This window comes from Mesoplodon densirostris, chromosome 8 (assembly GCF_025265405.1).
Source record: "Mesoplodon densirostris isolate mMesDen1 chromosome 8, mMesDen1 primary haplotype, whole genome shotgun sequence".
In the NCBI taxonomy this organism is placed as follows: Eukaryota; Metazoa; Chordata; class Mammalia; order Artiodactyla; family Ziphiidae; genus Mesoplodon; species Mesoplodon densirostris.
The window spans coordinates 81,090,917-81,116,505 of record NC_082668.1 but is presented as its reverse complement, the minus strand read 5'-3'; the positions used below and the strand labels follow the sequence as shown (position 1 = coordinate 81,116,505).

General features: G+C 34.9%; 1 protein-coding gene across 3 annotated transcripts in view; it reads right to left on the bottom strand.

The window, feature by feature from the left end:
• SLC4A10 (solute carrier family 4 member 10) overlaps window positions 1–25,589 on the bottom strand; it is a 222,832-nt gene that overhangs the window by 63,133 nt on the left and 134,110 nt on the right. For all 3 annotated transcript variants that reach the window (XM_060106607.1, XM_060106609.1, XM_060106608.1), the window contains 3 exons: window positions 22,457–22,631; window positions 21,745–21,878; window positions 21,098–21,343 (listed from right to left, as the gene is read on the bottom strand). In XM_060106607.1, the coding sequence (XP_059962590.1) occupies window positions 21,098–21,343; window positions 21,745–21,878; window positions 22,457–22,631 (555 nt within the window). The remainder of the gene's footprint in view (window positions 1–21,097; window positions 21,344–21,744; window positions 21,879–22,456; window positions 22,632–25,589) is intronic.

Genomic DNA, 25,589 nt, shown 5'->3' with positions numbered 1-25,589 from the left:
CTTAGGTATTACACTCTTAGATATTGGTCTTAACAAATTTTTTGGATCTGTCTCCTCAGGCAAGGGAAACGAAAACAAAAATAAACAAATGGGACTACATCAAACTAAAAAAACTTTTGCACAGCAAAGGAACTATCAACAAAATGAAAAGGCCACCTACTGAATGGGAAAAGATATTTGCAAATGATATATCCAATAAGGGATTAATATCCAAAATATACAAGGAACTCATATAACTCAACATCAAATAAACAAACAACCCAACTAAAAAATAGGCAGAGCACATGAATAGATATTTTTTCAAAGAAGATGTACAGATGGCCAGCAGACACATGAAAAGATGCTCAACATCACCAGAGTCATGCAAATTAAAACCACAGTGAGATATCACCTCACATCTGTCAGAAGGGCTATTATCAAAAACACAACAAATAACAAGCATTGGTGAGAATGTGGAGAAAAGGAAATCCACATGCTCTATTGACAGGAATGTAAATACAGCCACTATGGAAAACAATATAGAGATTCCTCAAAAAGTTAGAAATAGAACTACTTCTGTATAAGCAAAGGTGGTGCCTGGATTTGGCCCATGAGCCATAGTTTGTAACTCTGCTCTAGACTTTTAGAGATAAAAGGAATTTGAGAACCTATCTGACGGGGTTTTCTTAGAAGGGATTTAAGAATTGGAATTTGAGAATTTTGGAGGCAGTTATCCCTGGGTTACTAGACCAGCTTTGTAACATTTCCTAATTGTCTTATCTCGGGCAAATTATTTAAGATGTCTGTGCTTTGATCTTCTCATCTCTAATTGAAGGTAATCATATATAATTTATGGAGGTGTTGGGAGAATTAGAAAAGACACTTAAAGTACTCAGGACAGTGTCAGGCACACAGGAAGCACCTGGAAAATTAGCTGTGACAATCACCAATCCATTTTACCGAGGAGGGAGCAGAAGTCTAGACCCAGTTAAGGACTTGTCTAAGGTTACAGTAATAGTGGCAGAACCAGCCATGCTTGTGCAAGTTGCAAACCTTTTGAGCCTCTGTCACTTGAACTGCAAAATGAGGGCATTGGACAACATCTTCTCTTGGGACCTTCTAGTTCCACTGCCATCATTCTACTAACTGGCACCCTAAGGCTTAAAGAACTAATTTACCTCGGTAAGTACATTCCTTACAGTCTGGAAATGACTTCATATATAGCATCAGTAAACTGGCAGAAAAACCAGGCATTGGAGAGGGAGACTCTGATTTAGCATTAATAAACATACATATATTTATATATAATGTATAATTATGAATATTATATAATATATATTAAATATCTTTTTTTAGTCACATACCTTAAATATCAAGGAAGGGAGCCAAGTCCTTGGCAATTAGTATGATGAATAATTGCACTGAATACATTTCAAGTCATTCTTGGATGTGTCTCAGGGACTTTTATGCTACACATTCTTATAACAAGTCAAGTCAAGTATTTATGCATGTTCAGATTATTTTGACAAAATGATTAAAGTAATGAGATGGAAAAAAATAGAACTACAATATGATCCAGCAATTCTACTTCTGGGTATGTATTCAAAGAAAATGAAAACACTAATTTTAAAAAAATGCACCCCCGTATTCACTGCAGTATTATTTACAATAGCCAAGATATGGAAGCAACCTAAGTGGCAATTAATAGGTGAATAGATATGGAAGCAACCTAAGTGGTGATTAATAAATGAATGGATAATGTGTGTGTGTATACACACACACACACACACACACACACACACACCACACACAATGGAATATTAACCATACAAAAGAATGAAATCTTGCCATTTGTGACAATATGAATGGATCCAGAGGGTATTATGCTAAGTGAAATAGGTTAGACAGAGAAAGACAAATACTGTATGATTTCATTTATATGTTGAATCTAAAAAATAAAACAAATGAACAAACATAACAAAACAGAAACAGAGTCATAGATACAGAGAACACACAGGTTGTTGCCAAGAAGGGAGAGGAGTGAGTGGAGGAGAGAAATAGGTGAGGGAGATGAAGAGGTACAAACATTCAGTTACAAAATAAATGAGTCACAGGTATGAAATGTACAGTGTGGGGAATATAGTCAATAATTACATAATATCTTTGTATGAGGACAGATGGTGACTAGATTATCATGATGATCATTTTGAAATGTATAGAAATACTGAATCACTATGTTTTGTACCAAGAACTAATATAGCATTGTAGGTCAATTATACTTCAAAACAAACAAACAAACTCATGAAAAAGAGATCAGATTTGTGGTTACCAGAGGCAGGGGGTGGGGATGATGAAGGCAGTCAAAAGGTACAAAATTCCAGCTGTAAGATAAATAAATACCACAGATTTAATGTACAACATGATAAATATAATTAACACTGTTGTATATCATATATGAAAGTTAAGAGAGTAAATCCTAAGAGTTCTCATCACAAGGAAAAAAACTTTTGTTCTATTTCTTTAATTTGGTATCTATACAGGATGATGAATGTTCATTAAGTCATTGTGGTAATCATTTCATTATGTATATAAGTCAAACCACCATGCTGTATACCTTAAACTTATACAGTGCTATATGTCAATGATATCTCAATTAAACTAGAAGAAAAAAAAAGGATATGCCTAAATATACTGAAACTGAAGAAAGCCAAAGATAAAGAGAAAATCTTAACAACATCTAGGGAAAAAGACATTGCTTTTAAAGAGCAACAGTAGGATTGACAATGACTTCTCCTGAGTTAAAATTGAAACCAATGGAATGAGGTCATTAACGGGCTAAAAGAAAACACTTGGAAATCCAGAATTCTATAACTAGTCAAATATTCATCAAGAATAAAGGTGAAAGGGTGAAGGTGATCAAAAGGTACAAACTTCTAGTTCTAAGATAAATAAGTTCTGGGGGTGTAATGGACCACATGGTGACTATTGTCAACAACACTATATTGTATATTTGAAAGTTGCTAAGAGAGTAGATCTTAAAAGTTCTCATCACAAGAAAAATATTAACTATGTGTGGTGATGGATGTTATTATTAAACTTATTGTGATGATCATTTTACAATATACATATATATCATTAAATCACTATGTTGTGCACACCAAAAAATGGAGCCCATGGAAGGTGGGGTGGGCAAAGGAAGCTTCCTTTACTAACATTGTCTTATTTCCAGTCTAACTTTACTCTGTAACAGAACCAGATGGCTAAGAATATTCTAGAACTGTGGATACTGGTCCCAATGATATGCATTTTATTATTCCAAAAAAGATCTAGTAGGTTAGGAGATGACAGGGTACAGATTTAGTCCATAAACCAAGGCATTTATACCTGTGTTCCAAATTATAATCAGAAAACAAATACATATCAAGCACTTTATTCTTACACTCTTGTTATGAAACAAATATTGCAAAAAAAAATTTTTTTCTAAAGAACAGGTATCTGCCATATTTTTCTACATAAGTTGTCATAATTTGAAAAAATGTAAAAATAAATCTTTTCAATGTAAGGTCCAAGGCCTCCAACCTTGTGAGGAAGAGATATTTTTTATATTCCCGATGCTTTTAAATCTCTGGGGATGGTTCTGAGAATAAAGTATACTGAAGGTGGTGAGGGGAGGGTCAAAATGCTACCTGCCTTCGCTTCCCAACTGGGAATCCCAGCTAACTAAGCATGCGGGAGTGAGGAAGCAGCAAACGGCTTGGAAAGCTGCTCCAAGATCTGCCAGCTAAAACTTCAAGGTCCTGCTGACAGATGGTGTCCAATTCATTGGTCAGGGATCCCTAACTTACAGCCGTGTGAACATGTGCCTGGTTTTTGAAACTGGCATATGCTCCCTAAAGTCCCCTTTTTAGAATCATAACAAGTATTCAAACTGCTACAGAGATCAGAATAATTATTTTAGATAGTTGCATAGGTATATACATTTATGTTCTGTTCAGGCTTAAATCATCTGATCATACAGAATAACTGCCTCAACTCGTTACCCAGCCTTGTCATGAATTCAAATAATGATAGCATAGTTAGCTATTGCCATAGATAGCATAGTTAGCTATTTGGCAGTAATGCTGCCGAAAAGAAAACAGTTAATATCATTCATTAGAAGGAATAGTCTCTTTCTTGTTAAAGTAGATTAGTAATATATTGCCTGAATCTGCTGTATCAAGCACCAATACTTTTCAGGTAGCTAATGATCAAAATTCTCCAAGTTAGGCTTCCCTGGTGGTGCAGTGGTTGAGAATCGCCTGCTAATGCAGGGGACACGGGTTCGAGCCCTGGTCTGGGAAGATCCCACATGCAGCTGAGCAACTAAGCCCAGGCGCCACAACTACTGAGCCTACATGCTGCAACTACTGAAGCTCGTGTGCCTAGAGCCCATGCTCCGCAACAAGAGAAGCCACCGCAATGAGAAGCCCGTGCACCACAACGAAGAGTAGCCCCTGCTCTCTGCAATTAGAGAAAGCCCATGCACAGCAACAAAGACCCAACACAGCCAAAAATAAATTAGTTAAATAAATAAAATTAAAAAAAAATTCTTCAAGTTGGTCATTTTGCTAATTTACCTCAGAAAAAAAAGACCCAACACCATAGTTTAATAGAAAATTATTTGAATATTCTGAAAATTAGGTGAAAGTAAATTTACATATGATAAAAGGAAACTAAAATGTAAAATAGAGACGATATGACAAGTTTCTTGCAGAAGTAACATAACAAGGGAGAAACATAGCACTATAGTAGATGCATGAATACATCTACGTATAAATGTATGTGTGTGTATACATATATATATATGCTTTCTTTAGCTACTGTATATTTATGCATATAGATATGATATGCATACAGCTACCATATGCATGGCAGAAGGCACTTTGTTTTCTAGTTTAGTAGTTTGATTTCTACATTTTATAGATGGAGGAAACTAAGTGTTTGATAACTCATCCAAGGTCATAGTGATTAGATTTGGATCCAGGTCTTCTCAACCCTGAAACTTCTGCCTTTTTCTCTATAATATGTTTCATCTAGATATAACTGTGTCATTTCCATTAGCATAGCCAGAAGAGTGAGATGGCTCCAGAATAAATTAAGTAATATACCATTAGTGTATGGTCTTCTCAGCTTCCCCTTTCAGGACCCCTCTCCTTTAAGATACTCCCCCCAAAACATCCTGCAGCCCTGCCTTCACATCATGACAACTACACCACCACCACCTCCCTTGCCCAACTTCCAGGTTCCTATTTTCTCATAGCCTCACGTAAACCTGGCCACCGGGCTAGTATCACTTCTCCATTCACTTTGCTTGCTGTGTGCACAATTCTCTCAGGGCTATGGTCTCTGTTTTCCTATGTGCTGGCACTGTGTTAGTGAGGACAATGGCGTAATGTGTTACTCCATTCCTGGGAGTGTATTTACATTTCAACAGTGACTTTCCAAAAGTATTAAGAAATTTGGGATAAAAATGTCAAGCTCATAGGGGAGATATTTTTTTTGGAGAGTTAAGTCTGTAAGTGGACATTAGTTACCTATGCCTCCTTGTCAGGCCTATCTCTGGTTGATAATATTCCTCTGCCATAAATCAATTCCAAGGAGGAAAAATAGGTTTTTTACCTAAAAGATTTATATATCATAGATATCATGTATAGCCAACCAAATCATCATTCTTTCCTGAGTCCACACCTCTAATATTTGAAATCTCAGCAGATAGTCCTCAGAGGCTGCACACTTGTACAGGAAGTTTGAAAAAGATCTCTGTACCAACCCTTGGTAGATCAAAGAGGGCTTTGGCTGAGATTTTATGTCCTTAAAATGTCAAAACCAGATATTCTAAATAAATAAGTCAAGATAAAATGAGAAAAATCCCACTTTCCTCTTTTTACCTATACTGATGAACTTAGTCCAAATATTTTTCATCTAAAACTACAAAAAAGAAAAGAAAAAAAAAAAAAACTAGAGAAAGAAATAAGCTTTTGGAATAAGCTCTTCTGTTACTTACATCTCCAAAATAATGTTTAGTGACTCTGGCCATAAGATGGAAATATTAATGCAAAAAAAAAATCTTTAGGTGCATAAAATAGCCTGGTGCCTATGATTGGACTTTGGACTCTCCAGCCAGAGTTCCTGTATCAGTCAAATCCAAGCACTTAACTGAGTGACCTTAGACAAGTTACTTAGCATCTCTATATTTTAGTATTTTTAAAGTTGGGATAGTGACAGCAATCAACCTCATAGGGTTATTATGAGGGTAAAAATAAGTTAATATAGGTAAAAGCACCTAGAACAGGGTCTAGCATAAGTAACTACTAATTAGGTGTTAGGTATTATCATTGTTGTGGTGGTTATTACAATTGTGGCTACCACCAGCTCATAGATTGGGAAGTTCAACAATCCAAAGGCAAAAGAATGGGCAGTATCTGCACTTTTTCTACATTTTTTGAAACACCAGTATAAAATGCCATAATTAGTGTTGGACTGTTTGGCTTAAAATATACTCTTCACCAAACACAACCTCTACTACCCTTTACTGCCCAAAGAAAAGTATGCTCTAAGCCATCTTAATTATATAAATGGCTACAGAATGATTAGATAAACATTATAATTAAATGCCTGCATCCAGAAGTCTTTGCTTTTGTTTCAAGGCTAATGGAGGTGATCAGTCTTCCTTACACAAGAAGAGCCTATGGCTGCCTTCTAGAAAACATAATTTGGTAGAACTCCCTTCAACATTATTACTAATTTTAGTCCCTAGGTTGCAGATGTTCTGCTTTTGCTTTTGTAGTTATTATTAGTACCTTTCTGTGAGAGCTGAACAGTAATGATTTGTGATTCTTTTTTTTTTTTTTAAGTCTCTTTATTGATTAAATCACCTTAAGAGTGCTGTGTAGCAAGTTAGGTATTAACATAAGGCATAAAATCAGAGAGTTATGATGTATCTATAGAAGCCAAACATGTTTTTATGCTTATTCATTTTTCTTTTTCATAAAGTATTTTGAATTTCAAAAATAATAAAACCACACTACAGAATATTTAAAAAATAAAAATGAAAAAGAAATCCCTCAAAATCTTTCCACCAATAACTGTAATTTTTGGTATATATCTTTCAGTAATTCTTATGTATATTTTCAACATTTTTATGAGCATATGAGCATTTCTAATCTCTTTTATATAGAACTATAATGTAAGTACTTTCTGTTTGCTCATTACTCTTCATAACCATCATTTTTAATGGATGTGACATAGTTTACTCATTCTTCTATTACTAAACCTTTAATTTGTTTCTATTAAGATGACTATTTAAATAATACAGTTTCTTATGAATACATCTATTTCCATGTTTCAGATTTTATTCATAGAAGAGATTCTGTAAGTACTTAATACTTTTCTCTCTAATAAATTATTTAAACTTATAGCTATGACATATTATGAAGAAAATAGCTTTACAAAAATGTGCAAAATAACTTTGAAAAACACCACCACTACTAGCTAAAACTTAAAACATAAATACTTTCTCCATGAAATCTTTCTTAAACTTTTTCTCATCAGAATTTTATCTCCATTCAAATACCTATAGGCTCTCCTTGGCCTCCAAATACAAATAACATTGGAAGTATTTCTCACTCTCATGGCATTCTGTACCATTATGAGATAGCATTTATGTCAAGTATAATTAAGTAATTATTTGTGTAATATTTAACGTCTAAGCCTTTCAATAGATAATATGCTCGATTGGGGTAGAGTCCCATCTATAGTGCTACTTTTACACCCAAGTATCTGGAACATAGCATGTAGTCTTCTTTGTTCATTCAATGATTTAACAGGTTAAAATTATTTTGTACAGAGTATTATGCTAAGTGCTATGGGGAATACATAGAAACATATGACAGTTACTGCCTTTAAGGAGTTATAATAAAATTGAAGTTTTACTATCATTTTTATTTTTTATCATAGAAAAAAAGTTCATGGGCTTTAAAACCAAATGAACCTACACAACGAAAAAACAACCCACTGAATGAGAGAAGATATTTGCAAATGATATATATATAAAGGGTTAATATCCAAAATATATACAGTTCAACTGTTTATATATACAACTCAATATCAAAAAACACGCGCGCGCACACACACACACACAGCCTGGTTAAAAAATGGGCAGAAAACTTGAATAGACATTTTTCTAAAGAAGATATTCAGATGGCCAACAGGCACACGAAAAGATGTTTAACATCACTAATTACCAGAGAAATACAAATCAAAACCATAATGAGATATCACCCGCACCTGTCAAAACGGATCGCATCAAAAAGCCTACAAATAACAAATGTTAGCATGGGTGTGGAAAAAAGGGAACCCTCCTGCACTGTTGGTGGGAATGTAAATTGGTACAGCCACTGTGGAAAACAGTATGGAGTTCCTCAAAAATCTAAAAATAGAACTACCATATGATCCAGCAGTCACACTCCTGGGTATATATCTAAAAAAAACAAAAACGCTAATTTGAAAATATACACAAACCCAATATCCATAGTAGCATTCTTTACAATAGCCAAGATATGAGCAACCTAAGTGTTCATCAACAGAGGAATGGATAAAAAAGTGAGATATATACATACATATATATATATATATATATATATATATATACATATAAAAAGGAATATCACTTATATATATATATATATATATATATATATATATATATATACATATAAAAAGGAATATCACTTAGCCATAAAAAAAGAATGAAATTCTGACATTTGCAGCAGCATGGATGGACCTAAAGGGTATTATGCTTACTGAAATAAGTCAGACACAGAAAAACAAATACTCTATGTTTTCATTTATATGTAGAATCTAAAAACTAAAACGAATGAATATAACAAAACAGAAACAGACTGCTAGATATAGAGAACAAACTAGTGGATAACCAGTGGGGAGAGTGAAGTGGGGAGGGGAAAGATAGGCCTAGGGGATTAAGAGGTACAAACTACTATGTAAAAATAAGTAAGCAACAAGGGCACAAGAGGGCAGACAGCAGAAGCAAGACTACAATCCTGCAGCCTGTGGAACAAAAACTTTCACAGAAAGATAGAAAAGATGAAAAGGCAGAGGGCTATGTACCAGATGAAGGAACAAGAAAAAACCCCAGATAAACAACTAAATGAAGTGGAGACAGGGAACCATCCAGAAAAAGAATTCAGAATAATGATAGGGAAGATGATCCAGGACCTCAGAAGAAAAATGGAGGCAAAGATCAAGAAGATACAAGAAAAGCTTAACAAAGACCTAGAAAAATTAAAGAACAAACAAACAGAGATGAATAATACAATAACTGAAATGAAAACTACACTAGAAGGAATCAATAGCAGAATAACTCAGGCAGAAGAAGGTTAGGTGACCTGGTAGACAGAATGGTGGAATTCACTGCTGTGGAACAGAATAAAGAAAAACAAATGAAAAGAAATGAAGACAGCCTAAGAGATTTCTGGGACAACATTAAACGCAGCAACATTCACATTATATGGGTCCCAGAAGGAAAAGAGAGAAAGAAAGGACCCGAGAAAATATTTGAAGAGACTATAGTCGAAAACTTCCCTAACATGGAAAATGAAGTAGCCACCAAGTCCAGGAAGTACAGCGAGTCCCATACAGGATAAACCCAGGGAGAAACACACCAAGACACATACTAATCAAACAGGCAAAAATTAAAGACAAAGAAAAATTATTGAAAACAGCAAGGGAAAAGTGACAAATAACATACAAGGGAACTCCCATAAGGTTAACAGCTGATTTCTCAGCAGAAACTCTACAAGCCAGAAGGGAGTGGCATGATATGCTTAAAGTGATGAAAGGGAAAAACCTACAACCAAGATTACTCTACCCAGCAAGGATCTCATTCAGATTCGATGGAGAAAACAAAAGCTTTACAGACAAGCAAAAGCTAAGAGAATTCAGCACCACCAAACCAGCTCTACAACAAATGATAAAGGAATTTCTTTAAGTGGGAAACACAGAGAAGAAAAGGACCTACAAAAACAAACCCAAAACAATTAGGAAAATGGTAATGGGAACATACATATCGATAATCACCTTAAACGTGAAGGGATTAAATGCTCCAACCAAAAGACACAGACTTGCTGAATGGATACAAAAACAAGACCCATATATACGCTGTCTATAAGAGACCCACTTCAGACCTAGGGACACATACAGACAGAAAGTGAGGGGATGGAAAAAGATATTCCATGCAAATAGAAATCAAAAGAAAGCTGGAATAACAATACTCATATCAGGTAAAATAGACTTTTAAATAAATAATGTTACAAGAGACAAGGAAGGACACTACATAATGATCAAGTGATCAATCTAAGAAGAAGATATAACAATTATAAACATATAGGCACCCAACATAGGAGCACCTCAATACATAAGGCAAATGCTACCAGCTATAAAAGAGAAAATCGACAGTAACACAATAATAGTGGGGGACTTTAACACCTCACTTATACCAATGGACAGATCATCCAAAATGAATATAAATAAGGAAACAGAAGCTTTAAATGACACAATAGACCAGAGAGCTTTAATTGATATTTATAGGTCATTCCATCCAAAAGCAGCAGATTACACTTTCTTCTCAAGTGTGCATGGAACATTCTCCAGGATAGATCACATCTTGGCTCACAAATCAAGCCTCAGTAAATTCAAGAAAATTGAAATCATACAAGTATCTTTTCTGACCACAACACTATGAGATTAGAAATGAATTACAGGGAAAAAAACTGTAAAAAATACAAACACATGGAGGCTAAACAATACATTACTAAATAACCAAGAGATCACTCAAGAAATCAAAGAGGAAATCAAAAAAATACCTAGAGACAAATGACAATGAAAACACGATGATCCAAAGCCTATGGGATGCAGCAAAAGCAGTTCTAAGAGGGAATTTTATAGCTATACAATCCTACCTCAAGAAACAAGAAAAATCTCAAATAAACAATCTAACCTTACACCTAAAGGAACTAGAGAAAGAAGAACAAACAAAACCCAAAGTTAGCAGAAGGAAAGAAACCATAAAGATCAGAGCAGAAATAAATGAAATAGAAACAAAGAAAACAATAGCAAAGATCAATAAAACTAAAAGCTGGTTCTTTGAGAAGATAAACAAAATTGATAAACCATTAGCCAGACTCATCAAGGAAAAGAGGGAGAGGACTCAAATCAATAAAATTAGAAATGAAAAAGGAGAAGTTACAACAGACACTGCAGAAATACAAAGCATCCTAAGAGACTACTAAAAGCACCTCTATACCAACAAAATGGACAACCTGGAAGAAATGGACAGATCCTTAGAAAGGTATAACCTTCCAAGAGTGAACCAGGAAGAAATAGAAAATATGAACAGACCAATCACAAGTAATGAAATTGAAACAGTGATTAAAAATCTTCCAACAAGGGCTTCCCTGGTGGCATAGTGGTTGAGAGTCTGCCTGCCGATGCAGGGGACGCGGATTCATTCCTCGGTCTGGGAAGATCTCACATGCTGCGGAGTGGCTGGGCCCGTGAGCCATGGCCGCAGAGCCTGCACATCCGGAGCCTGTGCTCCGCAATGGGAGAGGCCAGAACAGTGAGAGGCCCGCGTACCACAAAAAAAAAAAAAAAAAAAAAAAAAAAATCTTCCAACAAGCAAAAGTCCAGGACCAGATGGCTTCACAGGTGAATTCTATCAAACATTTAGAGAAGAGCTAACACCTATCCTTCTCAAACTCTTCCAAAATATTGCGGAGGAAAGAACCCTCCCAAACTCATTCTATGAGGCCACCATCACCTTGATACCAAAACCAGGCAAAGGTACTACAAAAAAGAAAATTACAGACCAATATCACTGATGAATATAGATGCAAAAATCCTCAACAAAATACTAGGAAACAGAATCCAAAAACACATTAAAAGGATCATAAGCCATGATCAAGTGGGATTTATCCCAGGGATGAAAGGATTTTTCAGTATATGCAAATCAATCAATGTGATACATCATATTAACAAATTGAAGAATAAAAACGATATGATCATCTCAATAGATGCAGAAAAAGCTTTTGATAAAATTCAACACCGATTTATGATAAAAACTCTCCAGAAAGTGGGCATAGAGGGAAGCTACCTGAACATAATAAAGGGCATATACAACAAACCCACAGCAAACATCATTCTCTATGGTGAAAAACTGAAAGCATTTCCTCTAATATCAGGAACAAGACAAGATGTCCACTCTTACCACTATTTTTCAACATAGTTTTGGAAGTCCTAGCCACGGCAATCAGAGGAGAAAAAGAAATAAAAAGAAAGAAATTGAAAAGGAAGAAGTAAAACTGTCACTGTTTGCAGATGACACAATACTATACATAGAGAATTCTAAAGAGGCCACCAGAAAACTACTAGAGCTAATCAATGAATTTGGTAAAGTAGCAGGATGCAAAATTAATACACAGAAATCTCTGGCATTCCTATACACTAATGATGAAAAATCTGAAAGAGAAATTATGGAAACACTCCCATTTACCATTGCAACAAAAAGAATAAAATACCTAAGAAGAAACTTACCTAGGGAGACAAAAGACCTGTTGGCAGAAAACTATAAGACACTGATGAAAGAAATTAAAGATGATGCCAACAGATGGAGAGATATACCATGATCTTGGATTGGAAGAATGAATATTATGAAAATGACTATACTACCCAGTATAAACCTACAGATTCAATGCAAACCCTATCAAATTACCAATGGCATTTTTTATGGAACTAGAACAAAATATCTTAAAATTTGTATGGAGACACAAAAGACCCCGAATAGCCAAAGCAGTCTTGAGGGAAAAAAACGGAGCTGGAGGAATCAGACTCCCTGACTTCAGACTATACTACAAAGCTACAGTAATCAAGACAATATGGTACTTGCACAAAAACAGAAACATAGATCAAGGGAACACGATAGAAAGCCCAGAGGTAAACCCATGCACCTATGGTCAACTAATCTATGACAAAGGAGGCAAGGATATATAATGGAGAAAAGACAGTCCCTTCAATAAGTGGTGCTGGGAAAACTGGACAGCTACATATAAACGGATGAAATTAGAACACTCCCTAACACCATACACAAAAAGAAACTCAAAACGGATTAGAGACCTAAATGTAAGACCGGACACTATAAAATTCTCATAAGAAAACATAGGCAGAACACTCTATGACATAAATCACAGCAAGATCCTTTTTGACCCACCTCCTAGAGAAATGGAAATAAAGACAAAAATAAACACATGGGACCTAATGAAACTTAAAAGCTTTTGCACAGCAAAGGAAACCATAAACAAGACAAAAAGACAACCCTCAGAATGGGAGAAAATATTTGCAAATGAATCAATGGACAAAGGATTAACCTCCAAAATATATGAACAGCTCATGCAGCTCAATATTAAAAAAACAAACAACACAATCCAAAAATGGGCAGAAGACCTAAATAGACATTTCTCCAAAGAAGACATACAGATGGCCAAGAAGCACATGAAAAGCTGCTCAACATCACTAGTTATTAGAGAAATGTAAATCAAAACTACAATGAGATATCACCTCACACCAGTTAGAATGGGCATCATCAGAAAATCTACAAACAACAAATGCTGGCGAGGGTGTGGAGAAAAGGGAACCCTCTTGCACTGTTGGTAGGAATGTAAATTGATACAGCCACTATGGAGAACAGTATGGAGGTTCCTTAAAAAACTAGAAATAGAATTACCATGTGATCCAGCAATCCCACTACTGGGCACATACCCAGAGAAAACCATAATTCAAAAAAACACATGCACCCATGTTCATTGCAGCACTATTTACAATAGCTAGGTGATGGAAGCAACCTAAATGCCCATCGACAGATTAATGGATAAAGATGTGGCACATATATACAATGGAATATTACTCAGCCATAAAAAGGAACGAAATTGGGTCATTTGTTGAGACGTTGATGGATCTACAGACTGTCATACAGAGTGTAGTAAGTCAGAAAGAGAAAAACAAATATCGTATATTAACGCATATATGTGGAACCTAGAAAAATGGTACAGATGAACTGGTTTGCAGGGCAGAAATTGAGACACAGAAGTAGAGAACAAACGTATGGACACCAAGGGGGGAAAGCCGTGGGGGGGTGGAGGTGGTGGTGTGATGAATTGGGCGATTGGGATTGATATATATACACTGATGTGTATAAAATTGACGACTAATAAGAAACTGCTGTATAAAAAAGTAAATAAAATGAAATTCAAAAATTAAAAAGAAAAACAAAAAGCAACAAGTATATGTTGTACAGCACCAGAGAATATAGCCATTATTTTATAATGACTTTAAATGGATTATAATCTATAAGATTATAGATCACTATGCTGCACACCTGAAACTAATATAATATTGTAAAACAACTACATTTTAATAAAAACAAAGTATACCTGAGCTTGACTCTCATTTACCATTCACTGGTTCTGGGATATTGAGCAAATTAATTAACTCATTGGAGCCACAGATTGATCATCTGAGGGGTAATACTTATACCATAGATTATTGTGAGGCTTAAATAAAGCCATGTATGCAAATTTTTGCTATTGCTCATATAAATTATAAGGCATTCCATAATTACTTGTTGAATGAATGAATACAGCCTTGCCAATTTTTGCTTTTCTTTCTTTTTTTCCCCAGTTCGTTTATTTTCTTCTCATTACCATTGTCTCAGTCAATAATCAGGACTTAAACATTCCATACCAAGGTTATTGCTCTTTGCTCCGCTTCCTATGATCACCTTCTAATCTATTATCACATAATTATTCCCAGAGCTTTGTCATTACCCCCAATGATCTTTTACAATAAAACTCATTACAATTTTTAAGACTCTCTGCCAACTGGTCCCAGGATTTCATCTATCTACTTTGGTGCCCTCAACTCTAATTATGACCTGCTCATGCAGAGATAATGAAGAGAGAGAAAAACAGATACGCCATATATAAGAAACTCAAGTTACAGGTACAACAGAGATGGAGTGATAAATTAAGGTAGTTTTTTACTTCTTCTCCTGTACCATTAAACATATGTCTAGTATAAATACTTACCATGCCAGGTTGCAATGATTTGACTATGCATTGCCTCTAGCTCCCTCCTCATTTATTGATTCAACAAATTCTCTGTGTGCAGCCACTATGTACAAAGCACATCTCTAGTGTCTTCTTATTAATAACTGAGCTCCTTTAGAGTGGAGACCATATTCATTTTCACACTATCAATGTTAACACAATTCAGAGAAAAGCAACAGATATTGAAAGAATGAGCCTAATAAGAGAATTTAAGAACAGAATGGCAAATCTACTTATTATACCTTAAACATTTTGCTCTATTCTTCCTTTGAGTTTTGTAAGTTGCTATTTTCCTGAAATGGAAAATAAATTTGTTTACACAGGAACTGATTTGATGAGCACCATCTGGCCCTAATTACCTCATTCTATGGCTTGTCAAAAGACTTTAATTTCCCATAATAAAACTTTTTAAAAAATTGAATGAAAGATTGTTTAAATTCTATAGTGCTTTACAGTTTTCAAAAGTTTCACACACATGATTTCATATAATCCTATAATAACCCCTTTTACCCTTTTCTCCTTTATTGCTACTCCCCCCTTCCCTTTCCCCACTGGTAACCACTAGTTTGTTCTCTGTATCCATGGGTCTGCTTCTCATAAAACTTATTCTTAGAAAGAAATTACAAAATAATGTATCCACACAATGCCAGTTGAACACTCCAAAATATACAAAGAGAACAAGCCTTTTTTTTTCAGTCTTTTCTTCTGTCCCCAAAGTATTATAAGTTTGGTAGGTATCCTCCCAGAGCTCTTATTCCCTACATTTTCACATGTACTTCCTGTGTATTTTTGAGGGTTAAGATGTTGTCTCTAGAAGGCTTCTCTTAGGGGCTTACCCAAAGCAACTAACTAGGATATTGGTATAGATTCCTATCTTTTAATCCAAATTATTACCAAGTTTCTTAAAAATAAGGTGAAGTGGGCTTCAGTGTGATACAAAATTCATCTCTAGCCAAGATTTATTTTCCCTTCTTGTCAAATACCTATTTACAGGGAATCATTATAATCAAAATAAGCACTTTTATGCTCTAAAATAAGAAGCCATTTTACTGTATATGTTAATATTATTCAAATATTTGTTTTAAATCCCTCTATTTTTATATTTTTAATTTCCTGTGATAAATTTTAAACTGCTTGAAGATAATATCTAAGAGACTTAAATAAAATTTATCCAAGTTCCCTCATATTCTAAATATTAATAATAGAAATTAATTTGGTCAAACCAGTGGCCTATAATGTGGTACATTGTCAAAAGTATTTGACTAAATGTTAGATGTGTTGGGTTTTAGCTCTAGTTCTTCTACTTGGGTAAGCCATAAACCCTTCTGAGCCTTAGTGCAAATTCTAGATAGAGGTGATATTCATTCAATATTTATTTTTTTTTTCAACAAATTTTCACTGAACATCTATCTATTTTGTGCCAGAAACTGATCTGAACACTGGGCAAGCAGTGATCAAAACAGACTAAATCCCTTTCCCTCATGAAGTCACTCTAGGAGGGGAACACACAATAAATTAGACTAATAGAGGTATCACTCTACATAAGCACAATACCATGTGCTGATGAGGATGCAGAGCAATAGGAACACTCATTCATTGTTGGTGGGAGTGCAAAATGGTACAACCATGTTGGAATTTTCTTATAAAGTTAAAATATAGACTTTTCATATAACCCAGCAATCCTGTTTCTAGGTATTTACCCAAGAGAAAATGAAAACATAGGCCAAGTAAAGACCTGCATGTGAAGCAATATAGCTCCAAAGTAGCAACAACCCAAACATCTATCAACTTGTGGTTGGACAGACAATTTGTGGTACATCCATACAGTGGAACACTGACCAACAATAAAAAGGAATAAATTGATGCATGCAACAAAATGAGTAAATCTCAAAAGCATATGATAAGTGAAAGAAGCCAGACACCAAAGGCTATATACTCTATGATTCCATTTATGTGACATTCTAAAAAAGGCAAAACTTTAGAGACAGAATTCACATCAGTGATTGTCAGGGGTTGGGGGTTGGGGTGAGAGAGAGACTATGAAGGGCCATGAGGAAATACTTTGGGAAATATTGTATATTCCAATTATAGTGTTATTCATTTGTTGAAACTCATTTAAGGGTACACTTAAAAGAGGCATATTTTATTGTATGTAAATAATACTTCAATAAATCTTACTTTTTAAAAGATAAATAAATTATATAATATTTTAGATTAAAAAAAAGGAAGAGAGAGAAGAGAGTTGAAATTTTAGATGGGAAGTCCTCAAGCAGGTGATTTTGAAGATATCTCTAGATATCTGGAGAAGGGCATTCTAGGCAAAAAGAACAGCAAGTATGAAGGCTGAAGGGCAAGGAGATTAGCATGGGTGGAGCAGAGGAGGAAGTAGAAGACAAGATAAGACAGGAAGTGAGGAACAGCTCATACAACATCTTTGAAGGTAATGGGAAGTCATCAGTGGGCTTTGCGAAGCAGAGTGACAAGATCTGACTTGGGTTTTAAGAGAATAATTCTGGCTGCTTCATAGAAAACAGTCTGTGGAAGGGAAGGGTAGTAGAATCAGGGACACCATTTGGAAGGCAATGGTCATAATTTAGACAAGAGATTACAGAGGTAGAGAGGGTGCTAAAAAGTGTTCAAATTCTATATAGAGAGCCATTAGATTTGCTCAGAAATCTGGCGTGTGGGAAATTTTGAACACAGTTCAGCCCACAACACCCAGGGATATGATTTCAGAATGAGTAGGACCATCTCTCTTATTCCCTAAAAACCTGCTTTTATAATTGAAAAAAATTCTGCCTTCCTTCTTTTAGATATCAAAATGAAAATTCTTGAAGAAATAAAATTAGCTTCCCACTAATCATCTTTAGAACAAGTTTTGATATATCGAAAAGACCCCAGGTACCCATGTAAAGAAGAGATGAGCTACACAGAGGAATGAGTGGAAGCTGGACACAGACTTCACTGAGACCAGCAATGAGCATTCATTTATGAGAACATATTTTCTTACCCTTCACATAATATTTGCACAGTACTTATTTATAAAAACAGGGTTTTTTTGGGTGGTGTATAAAAACTATTTTGCCTGCAACTGAGAGCTCTAACTAAGGAATGTTTTTATGAAGTAAACTTCTTTCCCCAGAGTTGTATATATTCTTTTCTCGATCTTTTCTTATTTGTTAAATAATAAATGTAAAGTGCATAAGCTGAACACCTTATATTATCAAGAATTGCATTTATAAATAGAAAAATATGCTAAGCTAACTGAATTTTACTAGTTCTACAAATATCTAGGAGGAATAGTGTTCAGAACAATTAGCATATTAATTTCCATAGTTAAAGGGAAGTGCTTCTTTCTCCAAAACAAGTTATCAGCAATGTCTCTAAGCATTTATTTAGCATGACTAATACTATAAAGTATGTAGTGGTGACACTTAAAATACCTAGCAAAGTAGAAATGAATGAATGAATGAATAATGAACGTAGCAATAGTTTACATGAACGAGAATAATTTGCTTAAAATTTCCTAACAGAAGTGGCAGATACTCTGAGTAAAATTATCATATACAAAGTGCCAACACTGACATTACACTAATCTGATAAAGAATTCATGGCAATGTGCCCAAAAGGTGAGATAAAGTTGAGTGGCAGAACAAAGTCACACCCTCTAATAAAGAAAACATAACATTAAGAAAAGTGGGTTCTACTCTTCATTATGCTTTATTTGATTACTGGTAAGTTATAAATCATTAACTTGTTCTATAAAATAAATCTTATCTGCTCCATAGGATTTCATTAAATATAAAGTGACTATAAAAGGACTTTGAAAAGAAAAATTGTTATATTCCTTGGAATTAAAACTTTAATTTTAAAAATTAAAACTTTAGTGAACTTATTTTAACTGATGTTTAGAGACTGAAATTGCTAGATAGTTGCTAGAGCAATCATTCAGCACTTTTTATAGTTATTTATTAGACCTACATGCATTTATTATTCACCATCTTTTTCATTTATAATGGGTTTTAAGGATATAAAGATCCAGTGGAATTTTTGGAAGAATACTTTCTGGTGAATACTTGATTATGAAAACCCTCCTGCTTATTTAAGCTTTGTCTGCTTTTCTCTGATTGTATATGTATCAGTGGCTGAGAAACAGTACTTTAAAGAAATTTTAAAATTACAGCAGTAACTTCAGTCACTGAAAATTACATCAGGGTCATAAAGCCTGAGTCTAATTTCTTGTTTCACCACTATCTATATAACTTTGGACAAATATTTCAAAGCATTAATAAATTTCTTACGTCCAAGTCTGTGTCATTCCCTCCATCTAAACCACTTTCCACCTCTATTCCTCAGCACCTAATTCCTACTGATTTTTTGGTCCTCTACGTCACTTCCTCCAGGAAGTCTTCTCTGAACCTGAAATCTGGGTTAGGTGCTCTTCTGATGTAGTACCATAGTATTCTGGACCAATCCTTTAACACAGCACTTATTCCACTGTGTTGTCTGTTTGTCTACATTTCCTACTAAACTGGAAGCTCACTGAGAACAGAATATTGTTCATGATTTCCCTAGCACCGAGCACAGTGCCTGGCGTGTAGTAGGTTTGAAAATTCAAGCAGAGGTAATTGCATATCCTTGCAAAGATACCCAAATTAGGTGACACTGTTCTCTTTTCAACTAAAGATAAATGAAAAGGCATGTATCAATGTTACATCTCATTCTGATCAAATTGTTCTTCCCATCTGCCTGCTTTCTGAGTGTCCCTGACACCTCCTTCATCTGCATTTGAATCCTGTTCACAACACCCTCACCATTTACTTTTATTGGGGAAGTTATTGTATATCTCACTCTGATTTTTTTTTTGTTCTAAAACAGAGATGTACTGTTAAACATATCTCTAATTACCGAGAAAAATTAAAAGTACTAAAAGTCATCTTATTTTCAACTCTATATCATTACATCATTCTTAACAAGACTATAATATTGCACTGTTTTGGCCTAATTTCAACAATTTCAACTTCTAATAGTAAATAAAGATGATAAATCTTCAAAGGAAGATTTTGAGGGCCTATCTGAGCAGTTTATAAGAAGGGCATTGGTAGTTAATGCAGAGTTTATAATGCCAGGTTGATGCCTGGTAAAGAACATATTGTTTCAAATATTCACTGTTTAAAATGTATATATAATTACAACCAAAAAATCCTAAAATTAAATCAGAGAAGAGTAACGTAATGTTCACATATACTCTGCAAATACAGCCTTAGAGAAATCCCAAACTGCTGGCATACAAAGCTAGAAAGTGTAATAGGTACAATCCCATCTTTAATCCTAAACTGTAATATCACCCTCAACAGGCAATATGTGAGTACTTTTATCATAAATGTCATAGGTTCCAAAAGCAAAAATACATTTCAATTCAGTGATATTTTGTTTAAGACTTTATCATATTTTCAAACATCAAACTATGCAATTTAGACCCAATGAGTCTCTTTTATCTCACTGCTTTAAATCTGAAATCTTATCTTTCACTACTGTGTTCTTTGGATTACATTACATGGAAAAGGTCCTAAAGGGAGACCAAAATCAAAAATATTTTGAAAAAAAAATCTCTGTGTAGTAAAATTGATCTTGGTTAATTATCTACTTAATAGGGAATGCTCGACAAATAAAACTTCAAAAAGTTATTCTTGGCAAAGATGTTATAATGAAAACTCAAGTATTCAGATGAGCAGCTGATTAGATGACTCTTAAAATCGTGTTCAACTCTGAGAGACCAGGATTTAGGTCATGAATCAATTTAAGGAACTCTATCTGCTGAGTAAGTTCCTCATATTTCTTATAACAATAGCAATTTTGGTAGAAAGAAAAGCCCCACAGCCAACAGGGGAAATGGTACTTACGAATATTGTGTCAGCAGTTCCAAATCATTATGCATGTTGATTGGATATGCTTCACTGAGTTCAAACAACTTCTCCAGGGCCTCATAAATGAAAATGATGCAAATAAGAGAAGCAAAAGCTTCTTCAGTAAACCGGGTGATATAGCAGACAAGGGAGCTTGCATCAGTGGCCACAAGTATGATACACAGGGTTGCAGTCCAAAGTCCAATACTAGCTCTTAAAGATAGGTATGACAGCCCATATTCTCTAGGAGGGGGAAAAGAACAGTGGAAAGAAGGTCATTTAACAGCTTGCCACCATTTTAAGTAGATGGAAGTAAGTCTAATTCAGGAAGTGAAAGTAAATAAGCTTCACATCCCATGAGTATCTAAACTCAAGACTTGGTCTAAAGGGAACACCTAAGGGTACAAAACTCAAAGAGTTTTCTCAGTGCTTAGAGCTGAATATAATTTTTTATAAGTATTACATAACAATATACATCAATATTTTACTGCTCCTTTATTTCCATGGAGAGACAAAAATGGCAAACTGAATCAAATCAGCAACTTCTATCTCTCCCAGCAGATCTCCAAATGTGATGCTGGAAGAAGATTAAATACGGTAGAGAAATAGAAAGGGGCTGAGGGCCAAAAGTATATAACACTTACTTGCAAAATTTAAACAAAATCTTTTCAAACACCAAAACTGGTCCTGTACTGCCTAATATGGTAAGAGGCTGTCCACCAAACAGAGAATAGGCTATCCCAGTCATGGACGCTCCAAAGAGAGATTCGATTGCACTCTGTGTAGAGATATAAATGATTCCATTATCTAAGCTGTACAGGCTGCAATTATAACTGGGGAGAAAATATGTAAAATACATGGGTCTATTTTCCCTTTGCTATGAAGAGCCTAGCAACCTTGGGCAGGAGGTGGGGTAGGGGGATATAAAAAAGGCGGCAGGCAGTCAGCAGACTATGAATGGTAGTGGACAGGGATATGTCCTCTCCCCCTTTCTTATCTCACTTTTCTTTTGCTTACTAAAAGTTTACATGTATTCATAATAAATGTCTGGCAGAAGCATGGCCTATATAAATAGGAAAATGGACCTCTTATGAGGCAAGAACCAGAGGCTAAAGCTAGCCTAGGACTTGGGGGCCAGGGATGAGATCAGAACCTAAGAATTAGTTGTTCTGAGATATTCCACTCCCTGATTACCAGTTCCACTAGTCATCTAGGAAATTCGTATGAACTTTATCTGCCAGACCGTACATCAAATCTCTCCTCATAAAGGAAACCAAAATTAAATGCAGACTCATCTAACTATGAATCTTAAAAGCTGATTAAGTTTCAAAGTTCAGAGAAAAGCATAATACATACTATTCGCCCTTCAGTTGCTTCTCCTAGCAGTCCTCCAAATGTGATGACAGGAGACATACAGGCGCAGTAGAGAAACAGAAAAGATGCTAAGCACTGCAAGCTGAAAGCATCTCTGAAGTCACTCCAGAAGTATGGAGCTTTTCTTTTGATATCTAAAATAAGTCCCCCAAAAATCCTAAGACAGGGGGGAAAACACAATAGTGACATACAAATATAAAAATCACATAAATCAAAATGCTCATTTGCTTTGTGGCCAGGTCACAGTACAGGTTTTCCATCAGCAGAGATGAGGCCCATATTAACATGCTAGGTTTTACTATGATGATCTACAGGAATGGCTTTGTACCACTATGTCACTTCAATCCCTAACCAAATATTGTGTCAACAGCCAAAAAAATCCTAGGTTCTCTCAAACAAGGTTCACAGCTGTTCGTCAATCCAAATTCAAATAATGAGAGTTAAGGATTACTCTAATCTCTGTGCCATTTTACAACAACCTATTCTTAAAATCAGGCCTACCATCCTCAATCATTGGCAATATTTTCTAATTGTTAACATTCCATTTAGCGTAGCAGAAAGTGAAGGAGGGAAGGTAAACTGATTTTTGTACAGTCCAATACATCAACTTAGAGAGAAAAAGTGGCATGTAACCATGGCTCCAGTTACCCACTCTCTTTGTGAAAAAAAACCCTTGCCAAATAATATTCCAGACAGGCACTTAAATGACCTTATGGATGACAATAATACTTAGTAGAGAGAGGTAAGTTCCAGAGTTGTTTTCATTTTTAGAAAACTAAGACAGGGACCTTACAATAAGCAACCTAGATAAATGTACTTTTGATCCACTATTGTCTAAACATATTCAAACATCTATCATTCACAAGACAATAATGACCTTATTTGGGATAAATGCATATATTCTAAATATATCCAAAAGCCACATTAAAGCATTTGAAGGGTGATTTTTGTTGGGGGGGGGGGGTGGGGAAGAGAGAAGCATTAAATTGTGAAATATTGCCTAAAATCTGAGGACTGGAACCTTTTAATCTGTTAGGAATGAGAGCATTAAAGAGCTATTCTCATTCTTTGAACATTTAATAACAATATGCAGATTTAACATTTGACTACCAAAAGCTCATTGTGTTCTATGGGATAAAGATGTCATATTAAAATGAATAAGGCTGTGATTAAGTTCCTACATGGAGGTTAAAAAAAACCTATTATGTTCAACATACTGCCAGTATGCTAAATATACTTGGTTTATGGAAAAATATTAAAGTTTTGTTATTTATTTTCTAAATAGGAATATAATCTGGCAATCTAAGAATCACCTCAAAAATGACTGTTCTCTTGAGAAATGAATTCTGATTTTCCTTGAAAAATGTACCTCTTCAGAATAAATTCTATTATTTTTAATTGCCCTAATATAGGCACAATAGTAACATATTAGTAACTATCTTACTGTTATGTGAGTGATAGAACCATTATGTTTTTCTAGTGATTGTTTTCATCAGAGGGATGTGGAGTAGGAGAGGTTGAGAAGAATGAAATTTCAATTGAAAAAAAAGGACATTTAAAATTCAGAGAAGCTTGCAAAGAACCTGTTAAATTCACACACACAAAGATCACCTTAGGTTAGGTTCCCTTACCTGTGTTTAGTAAAACACATACATGATTTTTATTTGGGGGATCATTTCTGAATGATTTGTTAACTTGCCAAAGTCACAATTCAGAACAGATTTAATCTATGAGTCTATTTATTCATTCAGTTATGATTTATACCCCACCTAATCCCCAAAAGAATTTGAGGTGGTTATGAACTATTACTTAGTAGTTAATATTTATAGGTTTGATAGTACTTTCTATTAGACCACTCTTTTCTAATTAATTACTTATTAGGGTACACATTAGTCTAAATAGCTGTTATATTACTGTGTCATAAACGTGCTTTTAGCAGCATAAATCTAAATCCGGAAGTGGGAGGTCATTGCAGAGAACAGTGCAAGAGCAGCCCAGATGTGCACCAGCAACTCCAGGAGAGCAGACGAGTAATGGATACTTCAAGTCATGTCAGCGACAGAATCTGTGGAAGAACTCTGGAGGAGCAAAGATACCGGATATTGGTGACCTGGGAGGATTTAGGAAGCAGTAAGGAAAAGTGAACTTTGAAAAAAATCTAAACTATGTGGCATGTTACACCTGAGAGAGAGAGAGAGAAAAAAAAACAACAAAAATAAAAGGATAGCATTTGAAAATATGAAAGTAAACAGAAGGAGTAACAATGTTTCTAGTAAAGGGAAAAGGAAAAAATTGTTTGAACCATCTCAAATTAGGTACGGAGCCTGAGGAAGACATTTCCTCAGAGACAAAACATAGATAAAGGGAAAGAACACAGGAGAATTAAAATGCACAGAGTTGTCAGGAACTGGAAAGTCATCTTAGAGGACACAGTGAAAGCAGTACAGGAAATGGCCCTGAGGGGAGAGGAGTGCCAATCCTGCAAAGCCTTTGCAATTGCCTTCAATTATAATGGAGGCTGTGTGCACACATTCCCTGAAGAGAGACCCACCCAAAGGTTTCTGATTTTCTGCTCACACGTTTCTTGGAGAGAGACAAGCTGTCAAAAAACCACAAAGAATCATTTTAAGAAATAAATTGAAGCTTTCATCTCTTCAAAGATGTGTGATTAGAAAAATAAATAACTCTTTCAAATTACTACCGTAAAAATAAAAAATACTATTATATACCTCCTACTTGCATGTAATGAGAGAGTGTCTATAAGACTGAGTTCTTGGAATTTATTTTCATTTCCATCTTGGGCTTGAAGTTTTCAACAGGCTCTTTTGGAAAGGGCAACTGACAGTTTTCTTATTCATTCTAAGAATCTGTGAATGTGTTTTAATGCATAGCAATATGAAAGACTAGGTATATATTAAAATGGAATGGTGTATTCACTGTTCTGGTTTAATAATAATGACAATCATTAGTAACTACAGAGAAATCAAATTAATTGGCATATTCATCCCCCAAAGAGTAGGTATCCAAAGTATAAAAACAAGTTAGTTCTCAAAACAGCAATTCCCAACACACAAAAAAGGTATATATCATTTGGCCTTTGAAATCCCATACAAGG